This window comes from Myotis nattereri (genome assembly GCF_964212035.1).
Source record: "Myotis nattereri genome assembly, chromosome: Y".
NCBI classification, from domain to species: domain Eukaryota; kingdom Metazoa; phylum Chordata; class Mammalia; order Chiroptera; family Vespertilionidae; genus Myotis; species Myotis nattereri.
In genome coordinates this window covers 11,012,416-11,025,456 of record NC_138094.1, presented here as the reverse complement: position 1 = coordinate 11,025,456, position 13,041 = coordinate 11,012,416, and the positions used below count along the sequence as shown (strand labels likewise).

The 13,041-nt window shown below is 41.6% G+C and overlaps 1 protein-coding gene across 1 annotated transcript; it reads left to right on the top strand.

Moving 5' to 3' along the window:
* Nucleotides 1-3,966: 3,966 nt before the first annotated feature.
* On the top strand, nt 3,967-12,519 carry LOC308512333 (centriole and centriolar satellite protein OFD1-like; the record flags this gene model as incomplete). The annotated part of the gene is made up of 4 exons (XM_081082109.1): nt 3,967-4,073; nt 9,665-9,738; nt 11,318-11,412; nt 12,313-12,519. 4 exons carry the CDS (start codon nt 3,967-3,969, stop codon nt 12,517-12,519), a joined length of 483 nt encoding a protein of 160 aa, XP_080938235.1.
* Nucleotides 12,520-13,041: the final 522 nt, after the last annotated feature.

Below are 13,041 nucleotides of genomic sequence, written 5' to 3'. Positions count from 1 at the left end.
TTTAATAATCAAACACACGGATCTAAGGGGAACTGTAACAACAAGAGCCTGAGAAGTTGTGCGAATTTGCAAGCCTCCACCTTCCAGGTCTGCGCACAGTCTCCACGCACCCACTTGCCCCTGGCACCAAGCACCCGGCAGACTGGCAGAATCCGAGGCTGCTTTTTTGCATCCAGTCTAGCTATGTGCTTATTTTTATCGTTCCCTTCTGCCAGCAGCCCTGTGGGGCCCCTTCCCCACTTGAGGGTCACGCTGGTTCCAAGGGCCACGGACTCTGTGGGGCGCAGATTTCACCCCTCGCGGTTCTCTCTCCAACCTGAATTGCAAACCGCACCTTTAGGGGAAGTCTAACCTTTCTGTGAGAAGAAGCAGTGCTCGTCTGAGTTCACGCAGTCACGCTGCTTGAGATCCCTTGTTTCCAGGTTAGTAGCTGATCTCTGGTTGTCTGTAACAGCCACTCAAGATGGCACAGTCTCCGCTGCTGAGCCAGCACACAGGGAGACGTTTCAGCCGCAGTCTCCAACCGTCCTTTTTTTTCTGGGAGTTCTCTGTCTTTCCCAGCTGCAGACTGTCTCTCAGCTGAATATCCTCTGCCTATTCGGGCTGTATGTTACCCGTTTCAGCTGCTCACCCTTATCTGCTCCAGGACAAGGCACAGGACACGTCCGTTTATACCTCCGCCATTTTTCTCCCCTTATATCTTTTTCTTCTAACCCTCCCACTCCTGTCTCCTAATGAACTTGGCGATCAAGTGCGTCCGTTTGCCGAATGCACCCTAACGCACAGGAAGCTTACCCGAGGCACATGTTGACAATAATGAGGCCGTTTCCAGAATTGGGCATTTTGTCACTCAAGTAAAAATAAAGTGTCTTGAGTAAAGATTAATCTCTTTATAGTGCAATTCTTAACCTTTTCATATTAATGCCAATATTGGAACAGTGTATCTTGGATGTTTTCACAATGTATCTTTGCTACGCAACACTGATGTACATGCTTACATCTGGTTTTAGAATTGTGTAATTGATCATGAGTAACATGAGTAATAATATTACTCGAGTGATGCCCAGCTCTGGCCATTGTGAGAGACAAATATATGAATACGCAATTTTTTGTCTCTGTCGATGCGTGTCACCCAAAATGGTACGCGTGTCATAGGTTCGCCATCACTAGCCTAGAGGACTAGTAGGGACTGCGGTCAAGAATACACCTGGAAGAATCAGCTTTGAAAAGGATACTAAGACTTCTTTTTTCGAGATTACTGGAAGGAAGAGTGGAAGTGAATGTCCGAGTCAGGGGCGTGAGACAACCTCACTAAAATTGCAGCAGATGTGAGAATTAAGTGATAAGTGACCTTTGAGGAGAGGACCAGAGGTATGGAATGGCCACTGGGTGGCGGGGGGTTGCAGAAGGAGCAGAGCAGCTCTCTGAAGCTGACAGGATTCTCGAGCTGTTTTGAGGGTACTGCTGAAGTGGGCAACCTGGAATTGAAGTAGACCAGACCAAGTGCATGTAGGTGAAGAATTTCAAACACTAACACGAACCAAGTTTATGTGGGCTGCAAAACAAAAGCTTCAATTTTCATAGAAAGGTTTATTTCGATAAAGACATGCTGAATACAAAGGGCTGAAATAAATGAGTAATCGTTAACCAAAAATAATAGAACGTTTTAATAAAAATTAGTATTTTGCATTGAACATTAACTTCCCAGACACTGAATAACTGGACAGATTAATAAGCACAATGCAAATAAACCTACTTTTCTCATTCTCCAAAAGCAAAGTATTTCCTGTTGCACATACCAAACAAGTCAGTACAAGACTAATGATGTGGCCATCGGGTGCTAAAATATTGTCTGCTAGTATTAATGGAGAGAAATGGCACGCCTGCGCATAAGGCGCATAAGGGAAATGAATGCAACACAATTATAATCAGTCATTAGCAAATGTAGTTAGTAATTAATAATTATGTAAAACAGGTTATTGTAAAAATCAGGTTACGAAATTTTTATTAAAACGCTACATACTGTTATATTCGCTGAGCCACAAAAATATTCATTGTGGGCCACGTGCGGCCTGTGGGCCATGCGTTTGACATGCTTGTTGTAGGTGATTGTTCTGTTGCAGCTCTTGGGAGGATTTGGAAGGTCAATGAGGGCAGAAAAATGGTCGTAGTTGAGGAGTGTAGCTTTATAGAGCTGAATTTATTTCATTTGAGAAAGGCAGCCTGTTTAGTTGAAGACATTGGGGTTCAGCATGATGGTGAGCGGAACCAGAGCAGAGTGTGGATGACTAATAATCCAGGAGAGAAGGGAGAGCTACGTGGCAGTCTCAGACATCAAGGAGTAAGTCTGGGGATACAGACAGATGGAAGAATAAGGGTGGACCAACAGGACAGAGTTGCAGGTTGGGGTTCTAGGTGAAGTTGGAAACCAAATGCAATGTGCTTCCATCTGAGCAAAGGCAAAGGTCCCTGCAGTAGAAGGGTCTGGGGCTTATAAGTGTCATCCAGTGGCCATTTGATCTTGTCACCCAGAAAATGACTGGACAGGACATGAAGAGGTTGAGGAATGGTGGGGAGTGCATGCCAGCAAAAGAGATTGGATTGTTTCTTTTGGAAAAACAGTTCCTTTCCCAAGGGTTGTCAGACCTAACTAGGTTGGGGTCATGGTTTCCTCAGCCAGGACTACTGATACCAGGAGATGGTTGAAGTTAAAAGGCTTCCTCCCAGTGTCAACCTTTCTTGGAGCTTCTCAGTAAAACCCAGTTATTAATGGTGACCACACCCCCTCTCCAATTTTTTCTGGCATTTCTGGGAATTGGGTTAATTTTAGCTATAAAAATAAATGGAAGCACTGGTCTTTGAGATGATGGGTTGTGTTCAGACTAACACTTTGAACCTTAAAATGAGTGACTGACTAGATCAGATCAACCAGTTGACAGCCTGTCTCCATTCAGTCAGATTCTCTGAAGGCACTGGAGAAGCTTGGCATCCTCATAAAAGGCACCATACTTTTACTCTGCCACCCGACTGTTCACCCCCTTCTCTCCCTGATAAAACTGTCCTGTCCTTCAAACTTTAGCTTCAATGATGCTTCCTGGTGACGCCTTCCCTGAATCCCATTGATAGACTCATTTAGGCATCATTCCTGCCGTGGAGACTGGACTCTGGTTGTGAAATTATCACATTGTAGTATTATTTCTCTCTCCCTCAGTAAATTGTGAATTTTTTAAAAGATGGGGACTGTAGCTGTTCCTCTTTTTATATCCAGCTCACTGTGCTTTTTGACATGATATTCAGTAAATCCTTGCTCAGTGAACACACAAATGTAAGTGTGATCTATTTTTCACAATTTCATTCCAGCTTGTTCATTCTGAGTCAGAACCGCCCATGAATTGAAACTTTCAGACGACTATTGAACCATGGGGATTCTACTTTGTTAAGTTCCCCCATTTTGTTTTTTGTGTTTTTTTTTCTGGAGAACTTACAAAAATGTTAAGGAAGTGTCAGGATATTCTGCACAAGGGATATTAGGGCAATATAGCGTAACAGTCATTGGGCTAGGGAGGCCATGGGCAAACTACGGCCCGTGGGCCGGATCCGGCCCGTTTGAAATGAATAAAACTAAAAGAAAAAAAGACCGTACGCTTTTATGTAATAATGTTTACTTTGAATTTATATTAGTTCACACACACACTCCATCCATGCTTTTGTTCCGGCCCTCCGGACCAGTTTAAGAACCCATTGTGGCCCTCGCGTCCAAAAGTTTGCCCACCCCTGGACTAGGAGGTAAGTTCTTGTGTAACTAGAATAGGCAAAATGCATACCTTGAGATGGAATGTTTTAAAAGTGAAATTGTTCCTCTAAATGTCTGTACTTTGTTCTCTGGAATGTAGGAAGCAGTCCATTAGTTCAAACCTGTCTTATTTTCCTCAGCTTGCTTGCTACAATTAATGCTTTCCTCTACAGATGGAAACAAAAGAACTTTATGCTCAAATACAGCTTCTACTGAAAGATACCGATTTCCTAAGAGGCAGAGAAGCAGAACTGAAGCAAAGAATTGAAGCTTTTGATTTGTAAGTAATGTTTTCATTTTGACTATTCAGAGACTGTGAGTTTAAAACAAATACTACTAATTATTCTAATGCTAATTGCCAAGTAGAGTTCTTGCTTGTAAAGGTACATTCGGCTAGTTTTAAAAGGCATAAGTTGAGAGAAACAAAGACTAGGATTTTGCTTTTGAAATATTAGTTATTGGGATGAAAAGCAGTGAGACACCATCATCAGGCTACAGTAAAACCAGACCAGTACTTTGAAGAAGCTAACAACTGTTAACAAATTATGTTCAGTCACACACTTATGTTTAGTCATTGAGATCTAACGGTTCCACGTGCATGTAGTAACTCAATGCAGTGGCTCTGACTTGATTTGTACTGGGTGATGGATGTGTGTGTACTAAGTGCTCACCACTATTTCATTCTTCACATTGTACCTGCCATTAATGGCAAGCTCACCAGTCTAGTTTATGAAACAGGTTTCATTTCCATTAGGTTCTACTATTAGTTGACTCTTACTTCCTTAGTGGATTTGTCCTGGTCTTCATTAATGTGGTTAGATCATTTATATAGGCTTTAATTCATTTTATTTTTCATCTCTGCTACATTACTCTGTTCTAAGCAGTACTGAAGTGGTAAATTGATCATGACAGAAAAGGAAAGTGACAAATAAGCCATCGATTTTCAACTGGTGTGCTGCAAGAATATATAAAACATGACATACCTGACTGTAGTCAAGGGCATTAACCTCTTTTTCCTTAGCTTTTCAAATAAAAAAAAAAAGACAACAGTCTACACAAAATAGCGGTTCATTGTGAACGATTCAAAAATATACCTGTTGTGTTTTTTATAAATGGGCAAATATATTTTTGGCATGCTGCAGAATTTTAGTAGTTTATGTGTGTCAGAGATAAATAAGGTTGAAAATCGCTGATATCTTACGTAATAAAAGCCTAATATGCAAATTATTCCCTCTACTGGAGTTCCACTGTGAGTTTGACCACTGGATCAGTCGATCAGTCACTATGACGTGCACTGACCACCAGGGGGCAGATGCTCGGACCAGTAGGTTAGCTTGCTGTGGGCACTGGTGGGCTGGACTGGAAAGTGAGATGTGAGGTGAGAGCTGTCAGGAAGTTCCTGGGGTTTGTCTTGAGCCCTGGGCAGAGGCAGGTGGGGGCGGGAGCCAGCAGGGACCGGGTGGCTGGGGAGGCTTCTATGCTGAGAGCCTGGACTATGCAGCCCTCCGCAGCCTGTGGCCTTCTCAGTGCTCAATTTATAATCTTCAGAGCTGCTTATGTTTATTTAAGTTTCACTAACTACTCCAGGAGAGTGGGTAACACCATTATAGGGGGCAGGCCAGGCATAGCTGCCCAAAGCCAACGTGCAGCCTCAGGCTCCTGGAACGCAGCTGAGAGGGGGGTGGGGCTGAGTCAAAGAAACTGAGTCCAAAACTTGAGGCGGAGGCAGCAAGAGGTGGAGGATGATAGCTGTGCAGGGGCCTAGAAAAGCTGCTGTGTGGGGATAGCCCAGGAACCCAGTGCCTCTCCCACGGGACAAGGTCTACATCCCTCCCTCCTCCTCCCGGTGACCTGTCACCCCAGCTCTTCTCCAAAGGTTGGACTTGGCCCACAGAGCTCTCCACCACTGCACACCCTGTACTGCCTTGTCTGCCCCACCCCACTCTGCACAGCCCACTCCATTCCCACACAGCCTTTGGAGAGCTCTGCCCCCAGAGGAGAAAGTGGGAGGCTGCGGACAGGAGGTCACATGAGGAGGGGGCAGAGCAGGGCCCACCAAGTTAGATGGAGGGGAAGGAGGGAGAAACCCCACAGGACTGGGGGCAAAGACAGTCGGGGAAGGAGGTCCATGTGGAAGCTTTGCCCTTGGTTGAAGTAGAAATCCTGACCCCATTTTACAGACCGCAGCAGAGTGTGTGTGTGGGGAGGGTCAAAGACAAAAGAGGGTTTGAGGGGACTGGATGGAGAGCAGCAACGTTTGATTAATGGCCTACTTACTATTTTTATTGATTTCAGAGAGGAAGGCAGAGTGAGAGAGAGAGAGAGAAACATCAATGATGAGAGAGAATCCATGGCCTCCTGCATGTGCTCCATACTGGGGATTAAGCCCGCAATCCAGGAATGTGTCTTTGACCGGAACCAAACCTAGGTCCCTTTAGTTCGCAGGCTGCGGCTGTACCTACTCTACCAAACCATCTGGGGCGACCCATGGCCTATTTAAAAACCACTGCAGTAGGCTGAGCAGGGGTCTTACCATGATGGTGTTACCTGATAATGAGGGTGTCTGTCTTTATGTTGGAGTAATTGGAACTGCAACGAAGTAAAGACACAGCAATGGAGCCTACAAAGGGTTTCCACGCACACAATGCAATTTACTTCATGTGGCAGCTGAATTTGGTGAGCAGAGCCTTAGAAGAACATGCGGTCTCCAAGACCAGGGGCAGGGGAAAGTTCATGCTGAACATTCTGTGCTGTGAGTTACAACCTATATATATAAAGGCATGATATGCTAAGTGTCTGACCGAGTGGTCAACTGACTGGTCGCTACGACTTGCACTGACCACCCGGGGGCAGATGTTCCAACCAGTAAGTTGCTTGCTGCTGGGGTGGGGCCCATCAGGACCAGGCAAGACAGGACCAGACTTGCCCTGGAGCCCTCCTGTGATCCCACCCCAGCCCCAATTGGGACTGGGTGAGAAGATCAGGACTGTGTGAGACCACCGTGATCAGCCAGGTGGAGGGACCCCTGCCATTCATGAATTTGTGCACCAGGCATCTAGTAAGCTAATAAGTATTGTTTACTGCTCCTTTGCTTTACATGTTAGTCAGCAGAGGGTGCTAACACATAGAGCTTTTATCCTTTGCTTGGAATGGTCAGCATTCCCTAGCACTTACCTGGCTCGATCAAAGGGAAGACCATTCCATTCTTCAGTATTTGGAAGTTCTGATTGACCTATCTATCTTTTTCTATTGTTCAGCACTCCTCAGTATTCAATCACTAGATTATTAAATATCAGAAACAAATCTTTTGTCTTTCATACCTATGGGCTGATCAGTTAAACCTCACAGAAATAATCTTACTGAAGAAATAAGTACTAAAGCAAAAGTACACTAACTTAAGTTTGGTATGTAGCTTTTCTCTGAATTTATTATGGCCATTTATTACCTGCAATCATTTTTTAAGTGTTCATCATCTTCTATGAAAAGCACTTTGGTCTTGAAACTTGCACACTCCCTGCAGCCTGGTGCACCATGCTGCTCCATCTGCTACTTCAGATCCCACATAACTTGGTCAGTTCATAAAATAGATGGAGAACTCCAGCTCTTTCCAGTTACTTCCCAGCAGTGACAGTCACATAACAGTTTTAGCTTGTGGAGCTAAAATTATGTTATTTTTTTCTCCTAAAGTCTTTACTTCAGCAATTACAGTTTTATTTTTTTTGCTTTTTATATTTTTGCTAATATCAGAGGCTACAGAAGAAAATCATAAAAGTGTGGCTGATGCACTTAGGAGACAGGATCCTGAATATAAAGAGCATGGAGGAGACCTGTGACCAAAAGCTCAAGAATGAAATTCTAAAGAAATTGTTTGGTGTTCTTAAACAAGTAATAGATTTGGAATAAGTTGATGGAAACACAGCAATACTAGTGAAGTAGATAAGACTTAACATTTTATGGTGATAGTGTTTAAAAAAATACGTGTTTTTTATTGACAGTCAAGCCTTTCCCATGAATATTTAAGATAATTTTACGGAGTTACAGTATAGGGAATAGCATCCTCTGCTCTTTCTTACTCATAGCTTTTCTAACATGTATTGAGGGTCTGTGATTTGCTTTCATTTTATGGCACATTGTGAGTTGCTCAGCTCACATTGTAGATAAACTATAAAAGTGGTTGATCTAAGGCAGTTGTTCTCAACCTTCTGACCTTTTAAATACGGTTTCCCATGTTGTGACCCAACCATAAAATTATGTTCGTTGCTACTGCATAACTGTAATGTTGCTACTGTTATGAATCGTAATGTAAATAGCTGTTATGCAGGATGGTCTTAGGCGACCCCTGTGAAAGGGTCGTTCAACCACCAAAGGGGTCGCGACCCACAGGTTGATCAACTTTTTAAAAATTCACTTTTTTAAAAAAAAATAATAATAATTTTAGGGAGGAAAGGAGAGAGACAGATAAAAATCAGCATGAGAGAGAAATATTGATCTGTTGCCTCCTGTATGTGCCCTGATCAGGAATTGATCCCATGACCTTCCAATGCACTGGACAGTGCTTCAGCCATCTGAATCAGGCTGACCAGGGCTGGAATTATAATCCCTTTTAGTTCTCTTTTCCTCTCCCGCCTCATACTTGCCACTACGATGGAGGTATCTATCAATTTATAAATTATTCTGCCTAGTGGTTTTAGTGCTTATCAGGTAACATGTGCCCTGTATTCCTTCAAGATTCTGCAAAGCCAGAATCAAAAGAAATAAATGGAAATTAACAATGGAGCAAAAAAATTATACAGGAAAAGGAAAATATGATAACTATGGTTACTATGACTTCCCTATAATCTGAGTTTTAATGTGTTGCAGTGATTAACTACTCAGTGCAGACATCAAGCCCATATGGTAACTTTTCTCTACAGTGCTCAGTGTAGTGTCTAGCACACAGGTGTTCATATAATATTCATTGAGTAAATGAATTTGTGGTGAAGAGATGACTCAACTAACTTTTGGTATGTCTTAATAAGTGGTCTCTTTTTACTGCCTTGCCCGTAATTTGTCATGAGATTACATTACATAGTACTTACATTACATAGTACTGAGCTTATTCTTTAAAAGAATTCTAATTAAAATATAGTACCTTTCCATGTATAGATTTTGAAATGATGACATACATATAGTATGTCAGCTTCTCGAGTGTAATAGCAAGTGCTGACATGTCTGTAGTTGTTAAACCCTTAGGAATAAATGAATGAGTAAATGTGTATGTTAATTTTCCCACTGCTTCGCAGATCATGTACTGTTTGATGTTGTCTGGTTTGGGTATCCTCTATGACTTGAGCAAGGGTGGGAATTCACAGGATACTCACCATCTCTCTCAACTGAAACGTCTGCTAGTGGCAGTTGGTGGAGATAAGTAAAACTTGAAAGTGTGCTTTTGGTATTGCTAACCCAGATATGAGGGTGGTCGAAGTTGGCCCCGAACCCTATGCCCAGCCCTTGAGGGCAAAAGTTCTTTGGGGTGGGGATGGGGTGCAAGGCAAGGCAGGTGGATGTGACTGACTTCTTGTTCTTGGGATTTAGAGTCAGTTGTACCAGTGTAAATTGAACTTAATTTACTTTTGTGTGCCAATCCAGACCACCATGGAATAATTGTTCTCAATAACCTCACAATAACGAGTTTTGGGGACCAAATTAAAGGATTGTAGCAGGTTTTATATTCAGAATTTGCATCTCTGGGCTTTGGTACTGATAGTCCTTGAAGTTATGCATGGCCATGTTCATGCCCTTAGGTGCCCGGGTGCCACAGAAACCCATACATTGATAGGAATCTGTTCAGGAAAGTGACAAGAAAATCATTTTGGTCATTCTAATTCTCAGGTATCAACTTGAGCTAAAGGATGACTACATCGATAGATCTAACAGACTGGGTGAAGAGGACAGGAAGAATAAAGGTGATTCTTGTGGAGAAGAAAGCTGCATTTGTAAATTTCTGGTATAGGTTATTAGCTTCCTAAATTGGGCCTGTTCTAAATTTATATGTGTGTGTGTAGCTTACATTTTACTCTTACTACAAAATTAATCATTATTTTGTTCTTTTAATTTTACGTATCAAAAATGACCTTAACCTGAGAGAGGTAGGGTATTCAGGAGGTTTTTCTTCCCCCATCTACTTTCCTCCCTCCCCTTTGACCACCACTTGCTTGTTATCAATATTTATGGGCCTGTCTGTTTTGTTTTGTTTATTTTTATTTCTTAAGATTCCACATGTAAGTTAAATCATAAGGTATTTGTTTTTCTCTGTAACTTATTTCATCATAATATCCTTTAGATTCATCCATGTTGTCACAGGTGGCAAGATTTTATTCATTTCAGTGGCTGAGTAATATATCACATCTTCTGTATCCACACATTCATTTATTGATGGTAGTCTAGGTTGCTTCCAAATCTTGTCTGTTACTAGTAATGGTGCAGTGAACATGTGGGTGCACATGTATGTCTTTTCAAATTGGCATGTTGTTGTTTTTTACATATACTGAGAAGTAGAATTATTAGAACATATGGCCGCTCTTATTATTATTTTTTTTTGGGGGGTGGGGGTGGGGAGAGTGACTTCACACTGTTTTTCCATAGTGGCTGCACCAATCTGCATTCCCACCAACAGTGTATGAGGGTTCTCTTTTTTCCACATCTTGGCCAGCACTTGTTATTTATCCATTTATTGATGATAGCTGTTCTAACAGGTGGGAGGTGATATCTCATTGTGGTTTTAAGCATGAGAGACTTCATTTTTTACTTATGGAAAATTTTAACTTCTCCATTCCCTGTGACCTGTTTCCTTATTTCTTTTACTTGTAACATATGTTTATGCCTCATGATATTTTTACCTGACATATAACTTCCTAAACTGTTTTATAACTAACCCAGGAGTAGGAAAGTTGAATAATTTTTCAATCTCCTGATATTTTATGTCTCAGTATATTTGTAGAAACTTGTCTATGAAAAGAAGTGAACTTAAGTAGAAATTTCAAAGGAACCAGAGCTGGGTACTTGATAAAGACCCATAAGGTCACCCAGTGTGTGGCTGCTCCTCTGTGACTATCTTGTGAAAACTAGACTAATACTTCTTAGGAATTAGTACCATCATGTAGTCAGCTAATTTTTTTTTAATGATATATCTGCAAAGACTCATATTGAATGAAGTGAAAATGATGAAATAGACACTAAAATCATAAGACAAATCTTTGTATTTAAGGAAATTCAGATCTTTGGGTATGAGGGCTCTGAGCAGCTGGTGCAACTGGTTGGTATGTGTAGTGGAAGAAAGTTCACAATATATGTGACCATTAAGACTTCCCATCACCTGTTGGGTAATAGGACTTATTTCTTACTTTCCCTACTGATTTTTGACTATGACACCTGCTATTTTAGATGATGAAATAATCGTCATTAGGTCTGACATTGTACATAAATTCTTAAATGAGTTTTTATTCACTAGAAAAACATCTTAAATTGGTTGGCTTTCTCTTTCAGAAAAACCTATTCTTTTGCAAGAGCAGTCCATGGCTACCAATTCAAAACAGGAAGAAGAATGCAATCATTCTGCAACTCGTGTGAAAGAACTTGAGGTAATTGCTAAGCCTATTGTTTTTTGAAGTCGATAAAACTTCAAGGCAGTAGATGAAATTTTAGTTTCAGCCATACATTATTTAGCTTGATGTGTTTAGACTGTTTATTTTATGACTGAGAAGGCCCAACTTAAGTTAATTTAGTAGTTCTTCCTTTTAGTCCTTCCTGCTTGTTGCCTCGAACAAGTTCCTTAATCATTGGGGTGGTTGAGGTTCCGTGGTGAGCTGACCTATGTGCCTAGCCCATAGCAGGTGGCCAGTGCTTTTAGTTTCTGCCTTAGCCTCTCCTTCCTTCCCATCAGCAGAAGGTGAACATTCCTGTCATTACATTGGGATCTTACAGGATAAAACAGAATGAGATGTGCTTTTCACATGCCATTTATTTTCTTGCTGTTCATCACGTGTGCTCTCTGAAGGACAGAGCTGGAACTTGATGTACCTGGATATATCCTGCACATAAAATGTATTTTTGCAGCTGTAATGATCTATTTATTTGAGAACATTGTAGACTTTTGTATGTAAACATGAAATGTATAAAAAAAGGAAAGCACCACAGCATGTTTGTGATAGCTCAGCTTTTCATTTTTATAAACATTGCTGCAGTCTGTGATTGCTATTGGGACCTTAGTTGTATCTGGAAAATGGGCAACAAACTTAATCTGAAGCACTTGCTTTGTAGGCCAGGGTTCTGCATAAGTGTAAGGTTGGATGAACTTCCCCCGCCCCTTCTAGGGCAAAGATAAGCTTCCATGTTGGAATCAGGTTCTTCTTACTGCAGAGAATGAGTCCTCTGTCCAGTGACCTTACTTACTATGACACCCAGTTTATAGCAGCCTGCCAGTTTTTGCATAAGAAGTACTGCAGTAACTGTTCAAATGCAAGTTTTTTTTTCAATTCCAGCTTGAACTCGAATCTCTCAAGGCCCAGTTCTTGGCAATAACCAAGCAAAACCACCTGCTGAATGAAGAGATGAAAGAGATGAGTGGCTATTCGCTTCTAAAAGAAGAGAAATTAGAGCTTCAGGCTCAAAATAAATTACTTAAACAACAACTGGAAGAGAGCAGAAATGAAAACTTGCATCTTTTTAACCGTATGTCTTTTTCCTGATTTGCATGTCTTTGTAATTCATATTAGCTTAATATTATGACACTATGCTTTGTATCTGTAAGGAAGGCTTCAATCAGGAAAATTTTTGTAAAATTAAGATTCTCAATTTGAAGTTACTTCCTTTTTTGCTTGCTATTACTATAGTATATTATTAGTGTCACTAAGAAGTATCTTTAAACTACAAATCTGCCTTCTGGGTTGTACAAATCTCCCCTCACTTTCTGCTGCTCAGATTTGGCCATTGAGAAGGAGGAATGAGAGTGAGGTTGAGGTTATTATTCCCTCTCCACCATTGCATCCTCACCCCCACTGTATATATTGGCTGTGGGCTGGCCCTGTGCCTCTCAGCAAGGCAAGATCCAGTGCTTACAGGATGACCTCTCACCATTGCTCTGTGCCTGTGCCAGATCTTTCTCTCCCAATTCTGGGAATTCTTCCCTCCCTGATGGTTTAGGCCAAGTGTGGAGACTGTCCTGCCCACAGGCTATAGAAGACCCATAAAATCTTTTGATCTGGCCCTGC